Source organism: Patagioenas fasciata, chromosome 1 (genome assembly GCF_037038585.1).
Source record: "Patagioenas fasciata isolate bPatFas1 chromosome 1, bPatFas1.hap1, whole genome shotgun sequence".
NCBI lineage: Eukaryota > Metazoa > Chordata > Aves > Columbiformes > Columbidae > Patagioenas > Patagioenas fasciata.
Window position 1 is genome coordinate 201,970,971 of NC_092520.1, and position 22,683 is coordinate 201,993,653.

Here is a 22,683-nt window from a genome sequence, read left to right on the forward strand (position 1 = left end):
CCGGCCCCCCCGCCGCCATCTTGCTGAGGAGCCGCCGGGCGGCCCCGCTGCCGCCCCGACCCCGCGGGCCCGGCCCAGCTGGGCGCCATGGTGCGGAGCAGGGCGCTGTGGAGCTGCTGCCTGCAGCTCGTCGCGCTGCCCTCCGCGCCGGGCTGGTCAGGTGGGAAACCGCAGCTGTTCAACGGCTCCTGCTGGAGAGTCGCGGAGCCGCCACGGAGGGGGTGGAGCGGCACCATGGAGGAGGAGGAGGAGGAGGACGAGACTCCTCGGGGGCAGCAGCAGCAGCCCGGGAGGTGAGCGGCTCTCCGGTGGCAGCAGCGCTCGGCAGCGGGGGTCGCTCCCCCCGCGCCTTCCTGTGGGCAGGGAGGGACCGAGCGGAGTGGCGGCTCCCGCCCGTCCGGGGCACAGGCACCGGCTGGCAGCCGGGGAAGTGAAGCGGCGCTGCGCACCTGCTCTGGCGCGGCAGCGGGGCTCGCCAGGCACACGGTGCCGGGGTCCCGCCGGGTGAGTGCGGCGGGGAGCGGGGCCGGGGCGGAGTGAGTGCGGGTGTCCGTTCGGAAAAGTTGAGGCGGTGGGCGAGGTGCGCGGGGCCGCCGAGCCCCGGCTGCCGGCTGAGGGGAGCTGAGCAGCCCGGCCCGCCGGGGAACGTGCGGGCTCTGTGGCGCCGGGGCCCTGCCTGGGGAGCAGGTGCCGCGGTGGTTCAGTGATAAACCCCGACCCAGCCGGGACAGGGAAATCCTGTCCCACTGGTGAAAGAAACGCTGGAAGGAAAAGTCCTACCTCCCCCCCGCCCTCCCAGCGCTTTCGTTTCCCGTAAATTGACAATAAAATATGCTGCAGTAGCGCTGGGGAAGAAACAAGTTATATAATCGCCTGTAAAAAGTGCGCTTCATGGTATTGACCGTTTACTCAATGTTCTTCTTTGGAGAGGCGACACGGACAGATGTTTATCGGGAGAGTTTTTCTCGCATTGTGTCACGTAAATGCGGAGTGGAAGGTTTTAACCAGGTCGTTTGATGCAATTAGTTCAGTCAAATAATCTCGATGATCGGCAATTATCTCTGGTAAGGATTTAGGGAAAGTGTTTGACCGTCGTGACGGCATGTAGTTAAGCTAGTATTAAACTTCTGCAGATATAGTTTTTCTGGTGATGACCATGGTTTCTTACTCTATTTCCTAAATGGCGATTTTGAAGCGGGTTTTCAGTTTTAAAGGAAAGTACCATTTGTACTGAAGGATTTTTTCTTTATTTTTCAAACTACACCGACTAAAGCGACATAAAAAAATTAAAGATAGTGACAGGAAAACCATTCGTGTTTTCTGGCAACAGACTCTTGAAAAGGATGGTGTATTTTTTAGTTCACAGTAGCAGCTTTATCGGTTAATAAAGTAGGAAGCCCCATTCATTTTATAGGTAAGATTTCAGGAAGACAAGAAGAAACAAGATTACTAATGTAAGAATTATTGCAACAGTTGCCTTCGAAATGCCAAAAATGATCTGAAATGGAAATACCTATTATAGAAAGACGATGTGAATTTTGAATACCTGGAGACTGGAAAGCCCAGTCTGATTCACTTGCTGTGATGGAGAGGACACATTCAGGAGAGGAGGAAGCAAGAGATGAGTGTTCAAATGTAAATAACAGCTAATTTGGTTTCAGCTTGGCCCAAATCAAGAGAGATCTGCAGCCTTTTTTAAAAAGAAGCAGTCCATTTGATTATTTTTTTATTCACTTGTATTAACTAAGGAGATTTAAGGAATTACCTCAACAGAAATCAGCTATTTCCTCAGCCTGTATAAGATCAAGATTGAACCAAACCCAGTAATTCTCCATTCAGAAATAGATTTTAAATTATTTTCTGCAAATGGGAAGGTGATTGTTTTGTCTATATGATGAGAAAAATGCTAATGCTGCCATATTAATTAGTGCCTTTATATGGAACACCTGCTGTGAAATTATTTTTTTCCTTTGGTCACATCTATGAATCCCTTCCTGATTGCACTTTTAATTGTTTTTGGTTTTTGTTTCTGTCAATTACTGCATGTAGCTTGCAGTGTGCTGGCTAGAGCTGTAATCAGGGTCCTGCTTCTAATATGCTCAGAGGCAGGACCATGATAAAATCACTTGGTCACGTTGTATCTAAATGCAGCTTTGAGTAAAAGCAACTTTTGTGTAAACCAGATGTTGCACTTGGTTTGAATATTCTTAGAAATTCTGTGAAAGAAGTTGCATGTTATTGACTGTTTATGTGTAATATCTTAGTATTTAGCAACTGTACAAAGAAGGGATGATTTGGATTTCAATAAAATGCAACTGCGCTGAAGCAGAAAAAGCTCACAGAGCTGTTTCAGCAAAGAGAATTGGGCATTACAGTGATGCTATGGAAACTCTGCTGCCACTGTGTCCTCACTGTGAAAAACAAAGTTTGACAAGATGTGTGAGAGAAAAGTCGAGTGGTAAGGAATGTATATCAAGAGATTTTTCTTGGGTAAGACCTGTTGCCATGGTAGGAGCTGGTAGTGCTACTGTCTGCTGGGTAAGTCTTATGATAAGATTTCGGATTTTATTGCTTATAATGTCTGAAAGTAGTTTAGGTTGTGTAGGCTGAAATCTCCCATGCTGTGGACTGTTTTTTGAGGAAGAGTTTCAGTGAGGTTCAGCTTTCTAATAATGAGATTGTGGCAATAACAAGTTGTTTATGTGTGTCTATTTAGGTGTGTTTAAATGAAACACTTGGTCTCCTTAAAACGCCTACATATATAGAGTGATGCCTAGAAAATTAGTAGATGTCTCACATTTGTGTTGGAAATGTGCCTTGACTCTTCCATAAGAAGAAAAAAACAACCACACAAGCCCAAACAATTTTTAATATTAACACTTTTGTTGTTGACTAACAATCAAAGCACTTTGTGTTTCATTTAGAGTACATGAAGAGACATAATCTAGAGTCACCGGATAGAGCAGAAAGCTGGTTATATACAAGAAAAAGGATTGTCATGAAAAGTGTCAGTGTGTTGTAATGTTTCCACTTCCCTTGGATATTTATGTTTTGCTGTGTCTGGTGTTCTACCCCTTGTGATTTCTTTTACTGTTTGTCTTTCAGTATAAGAACTGTAAAGGTACTGTATCGCTTATGTATTCTGGCTTTCCAGGATGGAGTTTTGGAGATTTGAAACTTTTATATTTGGAAAAGCTGACGACCTCCTAGCTTATCTCATGTGAAAGATGGTCTTTGAACAGTCACACTCAAAACCCACATACTTTTCAACAAAGAAACACTTCTAACTTCCTTATCTTGGCTGACCCGGAAATGATTTGTTTGGATTTCAATACATTTGAAGTCAAATGTCATAAATAGTTCTATAAAATCCATATATCTATGTGGTGTGCGTACATAAATACACAGAGATAGGGAGAGAGATAATGTTGTTGGGACAATAAAAAGCTGAGTTTATATTGAAAGCTAGGTAGATTTAGAAAGAATTTAGGGAAGTATTTTTATATTGTGAAGAAATTACATTGGGCCCTGTGTGCTTGGACTTTGAACTGAAGAGACGGAATCAAACAGACGAGCATACATGCATATAAACAAAATGATATGACTGTGTATTAACTTAAACATAAAAACTAGTTTAGCTCTTGGGCGTTGCAGCACTTCCTGGCCATTTGAGATTTTATAGGGTTTTAGAGGACTAATCTCAGTGTGCGCCTAGAGAAAGTTTGCATAGGAGTTTGTTCCTTTCTGGCACGGAGAGAAAAGGAAAAAGAAAATTAAAAGACTTAGGAAATGAGGTGGAGATAGCAATTGTGCAGTTGCAGACATGAAAGTGCCGGAGTTGATGATAAATGAGCTGCTTCAGATCCTGCTTTGCCACGTGGATCCTATGGATCAAGGTTTTAACATGATTTCTATGCGCTTTTATGAAAACACTTCTTACCTTGCCTCTCTGGCCATATGCTACAATGGAAATCAGATTTCTACCATAGTATTTTCAAGTGGAGTCGTAGTTTTGTTATGTGTAGTAGTAGTTATTTTTAGTCGTATCTAATTGACATAAGATGTTAGATAGGAAATCTTTACCCTTGGGACAGAGTGCGAGCTTCATTTTAGTTAAGAAAAACCTGTGCTAACAGCTTCAACATTACATAATAATTTAAAGTACTCAACCCAAGATGCACAGGCTGTTAACGCATGGGAGTAGCTAAAATGTGTTTAGAAGTGCTAACTGTTAAAGTTTAGTTGTTTTTCCTAAGAGTAAGCCCCATCCTGGGAAGGTTTGCATCTGTTATTAACTCTGGTCACATCAGTAGACAAACTGAAACTAATGAACTTCTTGTTTGCATAAGTACAGGAGTGGAGCTGGTGCCAGAACACTAACGCCGGGGTCCTGATCCTGTAGCTGGGTTGGTACAAGTTTCATGTTTGCTCTTCTGGAAAAGCTTTGTTGAAATTCCGTGCAAGTGTGAAGTGCCATTCATGGAGCTTATTGCTGCTGTTGGAGTGCAGGGTTTATCTGCCCAGCTGTGTGCATGTGCTATCTTCTCTTTTTCTGTTGATTTAAAAAATTGTCTGTGTTTGATTTGTGATCCTTTTATTGTCTCGCGTACCATAATGCAGCTGTAATGCACAGGCCTTACTTCTCTATGTTGCCTCATTCCTGCAGAGCAGGTAAGAAGACTTTCATTCCATCTCTTGTGTTTTCAGCATTCTTCCCTATATATTAAGTAGTCATCTGAAATGAGCCGTTTAGGGAGACCAAAGGAAAGCACTTTCCATTCTGGTCTAGGGAAAATTGACTCCTGCTTTCCTTTGGTGACTGTTTCAGCAGCAGCACCAAATTACACTGCTCTTGTGCTTAATCATAATGATAGTCTAGGCTGCTCTTTTACATGTGATGACTATGTGCCAACTTTTGGATTATTTTATTCAAGACTGCAGTAAAAGATGAAGGTAGAGTGGGAAATAACTTATTTTAATAGGCATGTGTAGGTAAAGAAGTTCCCTACTGGGTCTGTCATCTCTGTTAATTTGCATGTCCCATATGGACAACTACTGTCATATAGGGGATCATAACCTAAACAGAATATGCATGTAACAGAAAACGTCTATAATATTAAATACAGTTCATAAACACAGTTTGGGACTACAAAGTGCTCATGTTGGATGGGGACAGTCAGCTGGGGTGTGTGGAAGCAAAGGGAAAGTGGTTACGCACCGTTCCAGTTCTGGGAAAAGCATTTTGATGCGGTTGATACAATGCCCGTAGCTGATGAGATTTAACACGGGGTTGAGAAATAGCTGGCTCCAGGTGCTACTGATGGACTTGACTGTAAAGCCTATTTGCATTTGTATCCCGAGGCATATAAGGGTGTAGCTGATAGGCAGTCATTATGACTACAAATAACTTTCTGTTGGTTTAGTTCCCCTAAGGAATACCAGCAAAGTAGAGGTTGGAATGTTTAGTAACGGAGTGGGCTGCCTTTTGGGTGCTAGGTAGCTCTTGAATTTGCTTGGTTATAGTATGAAACATCATCCTCAGAGGAGGCAGCCAGAGAGTTTAAGCAGCATCAGTACTATTAATAAATTAGAATGAAACTTTGGACAGGGAATTAATTGAAAATTAAATATATCAAGGGTAGGGGAAATTGTTGAACCTAAACTTGGTGGTATATGTAACTGAGCTATGTGGAGTGAATTCTAAATGGAGGATATTTAATGAATTACTGGTTTTGTGTTTTGTTGTTGTTGGGGTTTTTTGTTTGTGGTGGGGTTTTTTGTGTTTTTTGTTGGTTTTTGTTTGTTGGTTTGGTTTTTTTTTGGGGGAGTGTTTTTTTTTTAATAGCAGCACTGGCATAAGTAGTTTTTGTTTACAACAGTCTATCCCTGTTCTCACCCTTCCCTGTCCTAACCAATTTGTTGGTATAAACACTTGCATGGTGTTGCAGGTGAAAATGAAGTGCTTCTCTAGGGGATGGGAAGGTAAGAAGTGACTATCACTGGATCAGTGTCTTGAACTAATTCAGGATGTGGACACAAACGTTTGTTTTGACAAGCTTGGCGGAGTAATGAGGGCAGAAATAGGTTGACTCATGGTTGTGGCTGCTTAAGTAATATAGCTATTGTAAGACTATGCCTAACAACAGATGACCATGGGTAAATGCTTCACCTTTGTTTTATTTAGAACTATTTTTTTCTCTGTTATGTCTAAATAGAACTTTGCTGCTTTACTCTTGATTCTCAAAACTAGAGAAGAATGGCAAAGGATTCATCCTAATTCTATGAGGTTGTTTACTGTACAAGAGCTATTTCTGTTATTGACTCAGTTATTCATCTTTCTTGAACACTACACAAGATCACTGTAGTTTGGGTACTTACAGATCTGTTGAGAACAGAGAAGACCTGGGTTGGCAGCCTATAACTGTGCTGTGAAATGGGTGCATCCAAGAATGGAAGAAGGCTGTACAAGCATGGAGTTTTTGCTTTTTGTATGTTTGAAAAATATGGAAATAGGACATCATAGAGAATCCCAAGCTGGCTGTTAAAATATCAGATAGCTTGGATGAAAATTTCTGCACTTCTTGTTCTTTGTGTGAAATACTAAGACCAAGAGTGTCTGTAATAATTGCAGTTGCAATTGCTTTTGCATTCATTAAAAATATGTATAGTGAAAGAAAACTTCTGAGTTGCATAGCAGTTTACAGTTGGCAGAGAGCTCAGGTTCTTGCTTTCATAAGGCTACAGTGGTATGATGAACTGCCTGAAGTACTGCACCATAGAAGTGTAAATGCATTCAGGATTTTCCAGGCTCAAACTGTTCATTAATTAAAGCTGACAATTTCAGAAGGAAAAGTAAAAGCACAGCTAAGACTTAGTTGGCAGTAGTTTGATAACTGAATGTGTGGGAGACTTTTTTTGCAGAAAATTACTTATGTGCTGCCTATTGTTTGCAAATACCTTCCTTACCTTTTAGCTGAAATGTTGGTGTGTTATTTTCCGTTGGTTGATCGTTTAGGTTTTCGTGGGGTTTTTTTGTTTGTTTGTTTTTTAAAGTTTAAGGCAAAAAGTGTGCTTTTTGCAGCCCTAAAACGTACATGTGTTGAAAGAAAACTTCTAAGTTGTGTAGCAGGAGATGGCTTGCAGAACACTCATGTTCTTGCTTTGCTAAAGCTGCAGTGGTGAGAGTTTGGGAGTATTTGTGTGCTGTTCCTTTTAGGTGACATGTAGGGCAGCCCAGGTCTGGATGTAGTCTATACAGAGAGACAGTGGTTACAAATGAAACAAGCTTGTTGATTCAAAAATAGAGAAAATTAAGGATATTTGGAATGTGACGGCATGTTTGCAAGGTAGATGTAAAGTTTTGTGGATGTTGTTGGGTTCCAGTAAACCATAGCTTCACAGTAACTCTTTTTTAAACTTTCTGGCTTATGGATTTGTGAAATAAGGACTGCATTTCTATGTAGAAAAGAAGGATAAATCTGTTCTGGAGGCTTCACGGTTAGTAGCATGGATGTGTGCTTAGTAGGGGGAACTACATCCGTTTCAGTTATGCAGTAGTGGATGTCAGAGGAGACTGGATGGAAAAGGTGAAGACTCACACAATAGGTTTTATATTAATGCATTTCTTCTTCAAATAAAGTGAAAGTGGTCTGGCTTGAAGCTCTGCTGTGTGACCATTTAAAAAGAAACATTTTAATGTCAGAGTACTTCTTGTAATGTTTATGTATCCTGTTTCCAACCTTATTTTGAAGCAGAAAGTATTAAAATGTTTAGTTAAACTACTAATTATTTTCCCAAATAAACAGGAGACTCAATGCCAAAATATTTACATCCAAGTTTTCAGTTATATAAGCAATGCTAAAATAAATAATTGACCCCTGACCTGTTGTCCTAAGGGCTATATCTTGTTTATAGGTGTAAACCTGTTTACTGGCACATAAGGTGTGTTTTCTATGCCATGTCCTGCCTGATCTACAGCTTCTCTCGTGCTTTGTGGGTTACTAGGGCCCTCTTGGTATTTCGTGGTGGAAAACCAGTTACGTGAGCTCTGCGTTGTGGTTTGTGTCAGGCTTCATCCTTGGCATCAGACAGTAATGTCCTTCCCCTTCTGGCCTGGTGGATTTGACATGACTGATGGTCTCCTTTCGGAGTTTGTGTGTCTTGGTCCATCTCCTTTTCTGAGTTCAGTTGGATCAGTAAAGCATCTCTGAGAGTGGTTGTGCTGCATCTTGCCTGGGTCCCTCTTACCAATGAGTGCAATCCACTTGCCTTTGTCTGCAGTTGAGTCACCTCACCCTGTTTCCATTTGTTAAGAAAGCAATTTAATCCTTTTAAGCAGAATCATAGTTTTCCTCTTTGTTTAAAAGTGTGGAAATTATAAGATTTCTTGTGGAACCTTACAATAACAAATATTCACCAAGGACATGACTCTTTCTTCCTGCTTCTCCCAAGTGAGCACAACTCTACTCCAGCTTGATTTTGGTGTCTCTATCACTCACAATTTGCCTGGCAATCCAGTGCTTACATTTATTTCTCAAGTGCCAAACTATTATTTTTCTTGGGGGAGAATTCAGGAAAGCAAAATGAAGAATCAGCTCGTTTCTGATTGGATATTTTCTAATATTTAAAATGTTCCTGCCAAATCTCCTTGTCTGTAGAGACTTTCTTTTGCAAAAAGATAAGAACCTACATGAACGAATAAGTTGTTGAGTTTTATATTAAGCTAATGGTTGCTGGCTTTCAAGATATGATCCTCTACCATTTTATAAAATAAGAAATATTAGATTTCTTTTACTGTATTCCATGAATATTCTAGAATATGTTTTACTGGCTTAAATGAAACAGAAATGAACTGGCAAGATTGATACTTCAAAGGAATCTACAGTTCATTAGGAATACTTCGTTAGTTAATTGTTTGTAAATGTGTCCCTTATGCATGTAAAAGGGTTTAAAGTATTCCGTGAGCACTGAGGGCTTTTATCCCTTCAGTTGCTTATGGAATACTAATGAAAGTAATGTATGTGCATCATGTGGAAAATATGTTGGCAGACAGATACCTGCGGTGCCTTAAATGCTTTGGCATTGTCTTTGTGTAATCAGCATAGTTGATCCCTAGTTCCCTTAGAGCTTTATACTTTCAGAATAAGATCAAAGGTTTATATGAAAATTTAAGCAAAAGTAGAATTCACCTATTTTAGAGATGAATGAATAGATAAGCAGAAGCTTAAAAATAAAACCTTAGGCACTCCAGTTTATAATATAAAACGTCTTGTAGGAACAATAATTACAGTAGTTATATATATTTAAAAATCAGACATCTGAAATGTTAACAGAAGAATTTCCTGGAATTAAGTACCTATCTGATTAAACTTTTGTGATTTGTTTTCATGATGCTTTCTAGAAGAGCAGATGTTTTATGCTGTGTCTGCGTGCTTTGCTAAATTAATAAGCTGACTTGGCATTGAAAATACTCTTTGAAGAATGCCAAAAAAACGCCCCTCTTAAGTTAAAGTAACAGTTAAAATATCCATTACAATTTTGGGGGGTATTCTGTCTGCCTCTTTGTGGCACTGATTCTTTTGTTACCACGTATTTCTGCTTAAAATGGTATAGAGCAAGTTGGATGACTGTTCCATTGAAGGCTAATTCCAGTAAATGTTTAGTGGAATAGAGAAGAGTATTGCCAGTTAAATTAAAATGATGATGCAGATGTGGTATCTTATTGCTAAATAGAAAATACATAACTTGAGTGGTTTCAGTAAAACTGCAGGGAAACAAAGCAATTACATTAAAACAAGGTTATAAGCAAGGGTACTATTTATCAAAAAATTCTGTCAGCAGTGTTTTCTGAATATTGTTCATGCTTCTTTATGAGAAGTGAATTTTGATGTTTTAAGATTTTATCTCTACTGCATGGCAAAATAATGATTATTTTGTTAAGAAAATTTCACGTATTTATCAACTGTCGTCTCTTTGCAACTGACACTCCACTTTCTGATTATAATTGATTGGTGCTGAACCAGCAGGGACAGTCTCTGCATCTAAAGCCAGAGCATCACTGGTAAATGCATTTGAGTTCAGTTTGATAACACTTCTTGTATGTGTGTAGAATCTTAGCTGTAGTGTTGCAATGACAATATATTTTTTTCTCTAATTATGATCTTACAGAGGGCACAATGAGTTATGTATGCCCATCTACTTAGAAAATATCTCATTTAGGAAGGAATTTCTAAGAAAACTCTGCATTAATTCTGTTCTTTGAAAATGTTGTTTGAGTGGACTGGCTGAACAGTACATTTACTTCAACTGAAATGTTGAAAGTAAATACAGAAACTGAAGCATTTACCTTCAACTGAATTTCTTCAGCAACTTGTAAAATAAATAAGGATATTTGATTATCTACCTTGATGATAATGAGATCAACAGTACCACATATTCCTAAACTCTGCAACGCTGAAGTTCAGTTTGGAATAAGGGACTGACTATTGACCTTGCAGTTTTCTAAGAAATGTGCCAGGATTGTAACTTAACTGATAACAGCTTATTTCTATAATTTTCTCGCTTTCCTATGTTTCACAGTGGAATTAAGAACAGACATTGCAACCATGATTTACTTGAGGTGTTCCAATGGCTTTTCACTAGTCAGTTCAGTTAAACATGTATCAAAATGGTATTTGAAACAGCTACTTTTACTGTTACTACGATAAGATTTTCCTTTGTCTTGGACAAAATAGGAAATAGGACTGTCTTTTCTGTTCTGACTTTTCTGCATGTATGTGCATCTTGTCAGTAGAAGTTCTGTGTTATTAATGCTACATGAGGCTGCCGTTCTTATTACAAAATGAAGTCACTTTATGGGCAATTCCTAAGGCACTGTATAGTTCCAGTGTCTCTTGGACAAGTTCACAGGATCGTATTACATCAGGCACTAAATGTCATAAGTGTCAGGAAGAACTTGCTATTCTTCCAAAATGTAAATTAAGGAACCCTTCCCCCTCGCTCTTGCAGTCGGTAGATAATAGTGTTAGTATCTGAAGCTGTGCATACTGGGGAGTAAAAATCTGCCTGAACTACAAAGAGATCTCTTGTCTACTTGCCACAGCATGTTTTTGAAGTCTTGTGTAATAGCAACTGTTTTAAAAACATATTTTGTTGAGGAAAAAATACAGTAGATCATAAAATGAGAAGGGCAGGCTTGTTTCCGATGTGTGTGAGAAGATTCAATCTTACGAATATTGATGTTTGTCCAAGAAAAGATTGATTAATTTAAAATTTGTTTTAGTTCTCCTCAAAAAGATATGGATAAGAAAAAGGATGAAGAGCAGCCTTTGACTGCATGTAACCAGTACCCTAAAGAAGCGGTGAGGAAACGTCACAATTCAGGTCGAGGTTCCAGGGGCAGCGATTCTTCCAGGACCTCCCGGAAAAGCTTCAGGCTGGACTACAGACTAGAAGAAGATGTAACTAAATCAAAGAGAGGCAAAGATGGGAAATTTGTCAACCCGTGGCCAACATGGAAACCGCCAACCTTGCCAAATATTTTGAAATGGTCCCTCATGGAAAAAAATAACAGCAATGTGCCATGCTCAAAACAGGTAAATACTTGCATGTTTTCTGTTCCTGATTTAGACTGCTTTTACCTCTGCTCTAATCAATAAAATAGGATAATTTCTCACTAATATGTACTAGACATCTTTTGGAGACATTTCTAAGTGTTGTTTTTCTGGTTTTATTATCACTTGATTTTTTTCAAAAGGTGGGTTAATGGTTTCTTCCTGTTTAATCTTTTCTCTCCTTTCTGTTAGTCCCACACCCTTTGATTTATTCAGCTTGGTTTATATTTACAAAACCAACAAAAAAGGTCCCCTAGCTCAGTCACAATCCATAGCTACATTATTTCCTTTTTAATAGGTGTTGCCTTAGGAAGCGTACTACTAACATCATTCATATTGAATGGAATAGCTATGCCATATCTAATTTTAAAAACTGCCTTTTTTTTTTCCCCCTGGACTGCTATTTACTGCATATGTTACATCTTTTTCATAAAAATGTAATAAATAGTTGCTCTCATTTACTTAGGGAAGTGTTTGCAAATCTATGTTTTTCTGTTTCAGTACACCAGGAGAAAAAAAAAATCATATGTTAAAGCTAACCTGAGCAAGTATTTTTACCAAAATACTAAAGGTACAGGGTCAGTTTACTTGGAAATACTTGGAAATTTGTTCTTGGTGTATTGCTTCTGTCGGATATTGTATATAAAGAAGCAGATGGGGGAAGTAACCTGAGAGAAGTTTCTTTTCCATGAAGAGTAGTGGATGCTGGAAAGCTGCAGATTATCTTTGTGGCCTCAAGAAGTTTTAGGATGGCTGCGATTTTTGACAGGATTACGTGTGCGTGTATTTTGTTTTGTGTTGACTGCACTTGGGAAGAGCTGTGCTGAAGAGTACACAACTAGGGAAAACATTTTTGAACAAACAGGTGTTAATAATGCTTGTAAGCATCCAAGGAGGTATGCGTAAGCTATACATCTCACAGTACTTAGTGAAGAGCTTACACTTTTCATTTTTATTTTGTGTGAATTACCTGTGAAGGAAGGAATTTGATCAGCTTTATGAACAGGAAAGCCGTGTTAATTTCAACACATGATGGTCAGAAGTTTAGGGATTTCTTTAAGGATATGTGACACAAAACGTGTTTAAGGGAGAAATAATCTTGGCTGTAGTTGTTGTATAATAATCCTTTTACTTCAGAAAGAAGCACAACAAAAACTGTTTTAGTCTTGGGATCACTTCCAACAGTTTATTGTTTCAACTTTGCTGCTTCTAGACATTATCTGCACCTTGAAGTAGCAGCAGTGGTTGTGCCTCGGTGTGTACGACTTTCTAGGCAGCGTGCTGCATCTTATGATACTTTGCCTACATTTGTGTAAAGTTCAGGCCACGACGTTTTCAACTTCATTCGGCTGCTGCCCTGTTCTATGTGTGTACAACAAGCTTTGTATCTTGCCAGGACTGGTCAGAAACCTGGTCAGTGACTGAAGCACCTGGAAGGCAGCGCTGAGGTGTGCAGAATATACAGCTCTTTGATGGCAGCGGAGAACTGCAGCTCTTCCCTTTAATTTACAGATTATCCCTGCAATAAAGGATGATTACAAAGAAATCTACACTGTACCAGTTGTAAAGCTATCTCTCTAACCCAGTTGGGATTCATTTTGGACTAATTTTATTGCTTTGCTTACGTGATTTTTTTAATTAAGTGCCATCAATTATTCAGGAACTCAGCAAAGTAAATCAGAAATAGAAAAACCCAGATAGGAATTGATGAAGTGTACTTCTCAGTCCTCAGCCATTTTGATGCTTGTTCTGGCTATGTTTGCTCCACACCTAAACCAACCTGTGAAGCACTTTGGAGCTTGTTTAAAATTCAGAGTAAGGGCACTGCTAGATAGCATGTCCTTTGAGCAGACTTGAGTCTCCACGTTGAGTGTGCCCAGTGATACCCTTCTGTGCTGGGCAGGTTCAGTTTATCCGTACCAAGTGCTTTGCACATGTGAAAAAAAAACAATGCATATTATGCAGAAATGTACTTCACTGTGTAAAACCTATATGTATTATAATCATGCCTTCACAACAAGCCTATATCATTATCCAGAATGCATAGACTGTATTATCATTGCAGGCTTTATTAATAACTTTTTCTGTGCTGTTGGAATATCTTTAATTGTTAGTTGTTGGATCAGCAATTTAGATTGTTCTCATTTCTGTAAAATCCAGTGGTATTCCAATATGCAGTAAGTGCCAAAGATCCTAAGCTAATTAGCTCGTCTTACCGAAGCCCATCATGTGTTTCTTCTTGTTTTGCATTAGGAAGGAAAGAAAAACATGGGAGGGGAGGAAGGGGCACAGCAGGAGGAATTTTTGTATTGCTCCAGCGATGAAGATAAGACAATACTAGGCACGTTTTCCTTCTGTTGGTAGCTGATTTGACATTAATGCCATATTTCAAATATCTGTTATAATTCTTGTAGTATTGTTATGTTTCTAGTTAGTCTGACAGAGAACAAAATGTACTATAGCAGGATAAAAGTTCCAGAAGATTGTGTATTTCATTTGTGATGTTGTTTTATCCTGTTGTATGAGCTTTAAGAATTCCATATGAAGTATACTGCAAATAGAACTTGTGTTTTAGTTTGAAATCTTATTGTTTGAGTAATGACTTCATATTGCTTTAAGAGGTAATTCTGGGGATTTTAGTCTACTCTTGTAAAATATGAAAAAAAAAAAAAAAAAAAACCACCAAACACAAACCCTATTCACTGAAAGTAATTTCTTTAGCTATTTTCCTGGGTGATTTACTATGATAGCTCAACAAAATGCCTGATTTGTGATCTCATTCTCCAAGGAGTCATTGATTTGGATCAGAGACCAGTTTATCACAAACCCATAGATCTCATACAGAGTCAGAGCTTTCCAAGTTTCACTGCCTTTGTGGTCTTGGTTTGCCTTGAACTTTTGTTCACAGAATTTCATTTAAATAGATCAGGAGACCATTTGCTTGAACTGTGCTACTCTTTATTTATCAAACTTACTGTCTCTGTGTCCTTTACCAAATGCCTTTTATAGTTGGTAGTTCTACCTTTAAATCATCTATTCGAAATATTTAATAATGTCAGTCCTAGTGACATCCTTGTAAAGCTTTCAATGGCACACATGTGTTGTGGTTTTATGCCAGTGGGCAGTTCAGTCCCATGCAGCTGCTCACTCAGTCCCCCACAGTGGGATGAGGGAGAGAACTGGAAGGGCAAAAGTGCAAAAACTCATGTGTTGAGATAGGGACAATTTAACAGGTAAAGCAAAAGCTGCGCACACAAGCAAAGGAAAACAAGGAATTGATTTACTGCTTCCCCTGGGCAGGCAGGTGTTCAGTCATCTCCAGGACAGCAGGGCTGCATCCTGGGCAATGGTTACTTGGCAAGACAAATGCCATCACTCCAAACATCCCTTCCTTTTCTTCTTCCCCCAAAATATATACTGACCATGATGCCATATGGAATGGAATATCCCTGTGGTCAGTGGGGGTCGTCTGTCCCACCTGGGTTTCCTCCCAACTTCTCATGTGGCCCAGCCCATGGGTTTTGACGCTGTATGGGCACCGTTCAGCAACAGCTAAAGCATCAGGCTGTGATCAAGACTGTTTTGGTCACAAATCCAAAACAGGGCGCCCTATTGAGCTACTAGGAAGAAAATAAACTCTGTCCCAGCCAAAGCCAGTACAATACGTTGAAGTTCCAGTTAAGAACTCATTGTTCAGATCTTCCAGTTAGCTGGTTCTTAATCCATTCAGTATTCTTTGTTAATATTAGATTATACTAATTTTAAAAACTAGTTTGGGTCAAATGTCAGCAAAAATAGATTAATTTAGTGTTCTCAGAATAATGAGTGGTCTGCCTTTAAAAACAACTACTTAGAACATTTTCCATAAAAAATGTACTTACTGATGTAAATTGCATTATGACAATTAATTATTAAATTCCATATCTGAGTTTAATTTCCTTGACACAATCTGATTTGTTGACTTAACCACATGTGATTTGGCGAGTTGTCCTAATCTCCATTTTTTAGTATTATGTTTTGTGGATCTTTCACTCTTTTTTTTAATTCAAGTGTCACAATATAACACTCTGTGGTTCAGATTTCTCCTGCTAGTGTCGTTCCGTATACTTAGAATGAAAGAGAGGTAAGAAATTGATGATGCTTTCTTAGAAGCAGCAGTTTATCTCAGTCTAATACTCATATTTATTCTTGTCTGAATGGAGTGATTGTATTACTTACTAAGTACCTTATATTCAGCTTTATAAAAGGTTATCTATTTCTCGTTCCTGGAGACAGTAATGAAACTTTTTAGTAGACATGTCTTGTCCATTAGCTCTCAGAAAAAGCAATTTCATTAATATTTTATTACTTACAGTACTGTAGGCAGGTGAGTGTGTGCATTTGTTTTTTCCACCCAATATATGCCCTCCAAGAAAATATTATGCAGAAAGGAGCTTCCCTGGAGCTGTCAGGACCATTTTAGCAAGGGAAATCCTCAATTCCTGCACTGTCACAGCATCAGCTGGGCTTTTGAGGGAGCAGGAGGTCAGCTCTGGCTAAGCTGAGTGACAGGCCGGGACAGGGAGAACTTGGCTGGGAAGCAGAAGTGCTGGGACATTTGTGGTTACCAGGGTTACCAGGTTAGTCTTGTCAAGAGTGTCTAATTTGGAAGCGGGTCGAGCTGAAAGCTGTCTGTTCTCCTCATCTGGATTCATATTCAGCTGAATCAGTTCTCTGACCCGTCAGACCTAAGTGGGGACTGCATAAGTATTCACGCTGAAGCAAGAGGGGAGGTGGGGGAAGGTTTCCATAACTTTGTTACACAGAGGTATGGATGTAGGTTGATTTGAAGCCATTCCTGGGGCTGCATCCTGAACATAAAGAGAGATCAGTATGGTGATTTATTCAGTAATAATTAAACTTTAATTACCTTCTAGGCTTCAATAAAACATCACGAGAAGCATAGCTAAGTGCCTCAAGGTCCATCTTTAAAATGAGATATGAGTTTTAGTTTGTGTTTTATTAACGTTTGTTGAATTATTGGCAGGGTGGAAGGAGGAAATCGTAAAAGCTGACATGAGGCAAGTGAGGTTAACATCCGTGTGCTGCCCTATACGTGGTGGGGAGAGAGAGTCTGCTGAAGGCTGAAAGGACAGAGCTTGTGCAGGATGCTGTTGGGAACATGGCATTCTCTTTCATCCATGGGTTTGTGGCGTATTTGTGCTAGGACCTGTGCATCATTTAGTTGCACAAACTAAACTTGAGCATTTGCTATTGTAGCAGTATACATATATATATATATATATATATATATATATATATATATATATATTCTTTCCCAGGTCACAAGACTAACCGATTGCAAAGCCTTTCCTGGGATGCTGTTAGTGCCTTGCAGTGCTTTCACTGCAGTGCTTTCAGACTCTGGTTCTCTGTGAGTAGGTCTCCTGGCCCGATGGGATACTCTCAGGCTTGCTCTTCTCTCTTGACAGAGAAGTGAAAATGTTACAAAAACCTGAGGTGAAATTAGGAGGAAGTAACTGGGAAACTAGTCATTAAAAAGGCATCTGGTTTGTGTTGTAGTTCTCTGGTTGCCTAAAAATATAATCAAAACACAAGTCTGGACTGTAAGGATTTGTGTCTTGTATGTCGTTTTTGTTCCATGGCTGAGCACTTTCTGAAGTCTCTCATGCATATTGTGTTCTTTTTTTGCTAGGAACTTGATAAAGAGCTTCCAGTGTTAAAACCTTACTTTGTTCAAAAGCCGGAACTTGCTGGGAAGACAGGACCTGGAATGCGAGTCACGTGGCTGGGACATGCCTCGCTTATGGTGGAAATGGATGAACTAATATTTCTTACTGACCCAATCTTCAGCCAGCGAGCTTCCCCTACTCAGCTGATGGGTCCCAAGCGCTTCCGAGGGCCTCCGTGCACAGTAGAGCAGCTCCCCAAAATAGATGCAGTCGTGATCAGCCACAACCATTACGACCATTTGGACTACAACACTGTCAGGAGTTTAAACGAGCGCTTTGGGAGTGAGCTGCGCTGGTTTGTGCCTCTGGGGCTCTTGGACTGGATGCAGAGATGTGGTTGTGAGAACGTGATCGAACTGGATTGGTGGGAAGAGAACTGTGTCCCCGGTCACGATGCGGTAACTTTTGTCTTCACCCCTTCTCAACACTGGTGCAAAAGGACTGCGACAGATGATAACAAAGTTCTTTGGGGCAGCTGGTCTGTCTTGGGACCTTGGAATAGGTTTTTCTTTTCAGGAGATACTGGATATTGTGTTGCTTTTGAACAGATAGGTAAACGGTTTGGACCTTTTGATCTTGCAGCCATCCCTATTGGAGCTTATGAGCCAAGGTATGAAAATCAAAGTTTGATCAAAATATGTAAATGAAATTATATACTGATGACAAAAAAAAATACACCGAGTGAAAACTGTAGGTATACTTTATTAAGAATATACAATAGAATACATAGGCCAAAGAAGGAAATTGCTGAGGCCAAAGGACATGGCTGAATGACAAAAACAAAAAAAGGCAGGCAATCGGAAGATGGAGCTGAAATGTCTAGGATGCTTGCCTGTGTATCTGTGGTGTTCTTGGAGAGTTTTTTCTCCACCCTTAAGCACAGCAAGGATGAATCATTACTTTCTGCCATGAGAAATGTTGAGTGAAAATCTGGAATTACTTTATTTTTTTTTTCTGAGCTAGCATCACTTAATTCAGCTCATTCAGACACATGCAATCTGCTGCATTTTCCCCTTGCTTCAGTCTTTATGCTGGTTTTGCAATTTATCTGGAAAGATGATTCCTTTGTAGAGTGTGAAAGATCTGTTTGTTCAGGCATCTGTAGCCTACTTAAGATGAGGTATCTAAACTTTTAGATGATAACACTCATATGGTGCTGGAAGCAAAGTATGTATAGGCTGGGAAGGGAAGATAGGAATCAGAATAACATGGTAAAAATCCAATATCTTTCAAGAATTGCCAGGTTCTCTCTTCTGCTTTAGCACTCTTGCCTCAGGCTATCTCTGAAGCACACGCTCTTTGGTGTGCGCTGCAAGCGTGAAATTTTTTAAGGGATGGATTTAAATCTGTGGCCTTAATGCCTTAAGGCATCAGTAATATGTCCTTATATTATTAAAAATATAGATAAGGAAAAAAAAATTTTGAAAAGAGGAGTGAAATACTGACATGCCCACAATATAGCAGTTAATGTATCTCCCAACTTGTTGATTTTGAGTGTTCTGTATGTTACTCAGACATACATGCTCCATTTTTTTTAATTAGGTGAGCATATATATATATGTATTTATTTATATGTGTAACTTACCCAATGAAAGTAAAGAAGAAATCTTGACTGAATTAGTTGACACAAAAAATGTACTTTGTATTTTGGTAGGTGGTTTATGAAATACCAGCATGTGGATCCTGAAGAAGCAGTAAGAATCCATATTGATGTTCAAGCCAAGAAGTCTGTAGCCATTCACTGGGGGACCTTTGCTTTAGCAAATGAGGTAAACTTCAGCACTACACATGAGTTCAGATTCCCTGAGTACACAATCGTTCATGAAGCTTTGCTCTTGCAGTTTAACCTACATATCTGTAAATGCATACTTAAAATGTAAACTTTGTATGAGTGAAAAGTGTTACTATATGTACCGAAGTTAAAAACAGTACTTAGCTTTTCATAACCAATTATGTAAATTATTTCCACAGTTAATCTTAATTTGAAAGTACTGAGTTACTGGAACAAATATTGAGGATTTCTGATATCTGAAAGCTGAGGAACATGAAAGGTGGGGAGATATAGGCAATAGTAAAAGTAAGCTCAGCAGTGCATCACCTGGAGACTGTAAGGACTACATGCCTGTAGGTCAATACAGTATTTATTAATCACGTCTGTCTAGTAAATAAATGGAACAGCATTTTTAATAGTTGATTCATAGTTAAATACTGGCAAAAATATGAAAAACTGAATTAATCTGGCTTGCTGTTTTTTTTTTTTTTTTTTTTTTAATTATTATTTGTTTCATTCCCAGCCCCCACCAAGTCTGCAGTTCTTATAAGGAAGTTACCCAGGTCCCTTAACAGTGACTAAAATGCAGTGAAAGGGAATTATCTACGTCCCCTTTGACACACCTTGTCTGGTAGCTGTTTTCAACTTTATCTTTGCATCAGTTGCACCACTTTACCTTACAGCTCAGTCCTAATGCTGTTAGCTACGTTCACCTGATGTGTCAGGTTTTCTTAGATGTAACATTTTCTATCCACGGTGCCTCTAGTAAGCAGTGTCACTAGTGCCCACAGTACAAATGCTAACATGTATTTAGAAGCACCAAAAAATGGATGATTCGTCCCTCATGATGCCTTTTCTGAAATGTAAAAAACACCATGAAGTAGCTCCAGGGGGACCTCTCTGAAATAAACGGCACTAGTTTTTAAACAGTAAAGCTGACAACTTTGTTTTACTTCCTCTGCTTTGGAGATTAGTTCAATGCATTGAAGAAGACTGAATTTTGGATGATGGTTATATGCTTTCTTTTCTCCCAAATGCTGCGATGGTATATTGTCCCTCATATTATTCTTATTCTTATTCTTCCAGTATTACTTGGATCCTCCAGTTAAGCTGAATGAAGCTCTTGAAAGATATGGCTTGAAAAAAGACGACTTCTTTGTCTTAAACCACGGAGAATCACGGGACTTGAGTACAAATGATGGCTTTGAATAATGAAACAGTAGCAGTTCCTTGTAAGCCTCCTTTGATTTGAACTAGCAACTAATGTTACAACTATTAATACGATGTACTTACAAAGTAGACTTTTTTGAGTGAATTGGATTTTTAGATGCCAGGTTTGTCAGCTGCAGAACTAAAACTTGCATCCCAATTTCATGATAAATTTTACTGGTTATATTGTTTATAAATTTTGAGAGGTGATCTAGAAACTGGTTAATATATAAAATATTGTCTGGGAGTAACTTGCAGTTTCAACTCTTATGTACACCACTGATCAATTACTGTGGGGTTTGTTGGTTTGGTTATTTTGAACTCTTCATCTTACCTGCAACAGCAATAATAACCTCAGCACAGGACATATTCTTGGAATTAATGGCTGACTCGAATTAGTCATTGTCAGAATGTCACCTCCCATGTGTCAGTCATTAATCTTGAGGTTATGCCCTGTACCTTGACAGCTTCACTGTATGATTTGTGGGGTGGAGTCTTCCAATACAGCTGTGTTGTTAAAGCACAGGCGCAGTAAAATAATTATTTTACTGAGTGCTTCTACATTTTCATATATTGATGAACCATAAAAGCTGGATTTTACAATGATCTAAAGAATTGTGCCTTTTAAAGAGAGAGAGAATTTAATATTGCATCACTGATGTGTAAAACTTACTGCTGGCCAGAGTATCTGTACAATTTCATTGTTTTGTCAATATTTTTAAGTTAGGCCTGAACGTGTCTAAAATTACTTTCTTGTCAAATGCAGTACATGAAATGGAAGAATCCCTTAACAGCGCTTGTCTTTGCATTGACTCAGCCTACTATTAAGTACTTTTTTTAAAGTGAAAAGTTTTAAGCAAGGGCTGTATTGTTTGGTTGGTTGGTTGTTTTTCTTACAGCTTCCCCATACTTTTAAAGTTGAATGAGAGCTTACAACATTGTTCACTATTGTAAAACTTGGCTCAATGTATCTGTATGAAATTGCCATGCTAATTTACAGAATTAAAGCCTATTGTTGCCAATAAAAAGGGTTGCTATTCTCCTTCATAATTGATTGGCAAAAAATTTTTTTTGTTCATGATTTGTTTTGATCTTTGGGATGTGTGTATTTTTTTTTTTTTTTGCTCTTGTTGTGCATTACATTTATGTTCATACTTGATTAAGATAAATAAAGACACATTATTTCCCTGAAACTTAAAGATGTGAACTTCTGGCAACTAATTAAAACCAGTTCATGAGATTTCATGCTAGGAACAAACTGAAGTACTCTTTTAACTCTTGACAGTTATCTTTTAAAAATCTATATTGGAAGTCCTGAAAGTCTTATAGATCTTCATACCAACAAAGAACAGCCAAAGGAGGCAAAGATCAGTTAGTCCACGTTCCTGCTGAGGAGGGGTTCTGGAACAGAGGATTACACTTGTATGTAAGAGAAAATGGCTTATATTCCTTTGGTGGGATTCATATTTGACAAACATAAAAATTTCTTTATTTGAAAAGTTAATTCTAGTGTGGTCTAGATGGATTCACCAGAATTTGTTTAAAAGTGTTAATTTGGGGAGGGTATTTCAGATGAACTATTAGGCCTCATTATTCACACAATAACTTCAGTAACAATTTAGATAACATAATGCATATTACATGTTCATAATATTGTGGAGGACAGGAAGCTGCAGGATGTTTTGAGTACTTTGAAGGACATGATTAAAAGTGCAGTTGTTTGTTTGTTTGTTTTTCAGTTTTAAAAATCATTAGTAGACTATTTGTAAAATCCTATACTTTAGAAAGAAATAATAAAAATAAAATACAGAACAACTAGATAAGCAGCCACATAGCAGAGAAGTACTGACTTACAAGGATCAGATGCTAAATATCAGGATGGTGTATCTTTTGTTCGGGGGTCTATTAATTCACAGTATTTGTATGTAGAATGGTGATTGTTACACCTTGCTTGGTGCTGATATGATTCCATCTAGGGTGTGGGATAAAGAAAATTAGACACACTTGTGTGAAGACACTTTGGGAAGTCTTGCATAATTTTAAAACTTCTCAGTAGCATTGTTCTACAAAGAAAACATTTTAAAATGGGTCTTTCTAGACCAGAAATAGAAGACGGAGAAAACAACATTTCAAGTATTTTTAGAAAAGGGGACAATGGTGGCTTTTTTCTCTCAGCTGTCAAAGTGGAGGATAAAAGATCAACTTTAATTATCACAAAGATATCTGAAACTTATTTTTAGGTTGGAGAACATGGAGAAGGACATCCAGACATCTCCATTGCTGAGCTTAAGAAAACTTACATAGGTCAGATCTACCTAGAACAGCCTAGTCTGAGTTCCCGACAGAAGAGAAAGAGAGG

At 38.8% G+C, this 22,683-nt stretch overlaps 1 protein-coding gene across 2 annotated transcripts; it reads left to right on the forward strand.

Annotated features, from left to right (window-relative positions):
* Window positions 1–18: 18 nt before the first annotated feature.
* NAPEPLD (N-acyl phosphatidylethanolamine phospholipase D) lies at window positions 19–21,517 on the forward strand. Of its 2 annotated transcripts, none has more exons than XM_065829232.2 (5): window positions 19–293; window positions 11,282–11,594; window positions 17,308–17,954; window positions 18,999–19,113; window positions 20,202–21,517. In XM_065829232.2, exons 1-5 carry the CDS (start codon window positions 88–90, stop codon window positions 20,325–20,327), a joined length of 1,407 nt encoding a protein of 468 aa, XP_065685304.2. In that variant the 5' UTR covers window positions 19–87; the 3' UTR covers window positions 20,328–21,517. The 2 variants fall into 2 exon arrangements, with proteins under 2 accessions (XP_065685304.2, XP_071659551.1); XM_071803450.1 differs by lacking the exon at window positions 19–293 and adding an exon at window positions 421–504.
* The last annotated feature ends 1,166 nt before the right edge of the window (window positions 21,518–22,683 follow it).

Excerpts from the sequence above, each read along its gene's own strand:
- NAPEPLD (XM_065829232.2), top strand. The coding sequence starts at position 88 with ATGGTGCGGAGCAGGGCGCTGTGGAGCTGCTGCCTGCAGCTCGTCGCG. Across the intron at positions 294-11,281 it reads CAGCAGCAGCAGCCCGGGAG|TTCTCCTCAAAAAGATATGG; the intron begins GTGAGCGGCTCT and ends AATTTGTTTTAG. Across the intron at positions 17,955-18,998 it reads ATTGGAGCTTATGAGCCAAG|GTGGTTTATGAAATACCAGC; the intron begins GTATGAAAATCA and ends GTATTTTGGTAG.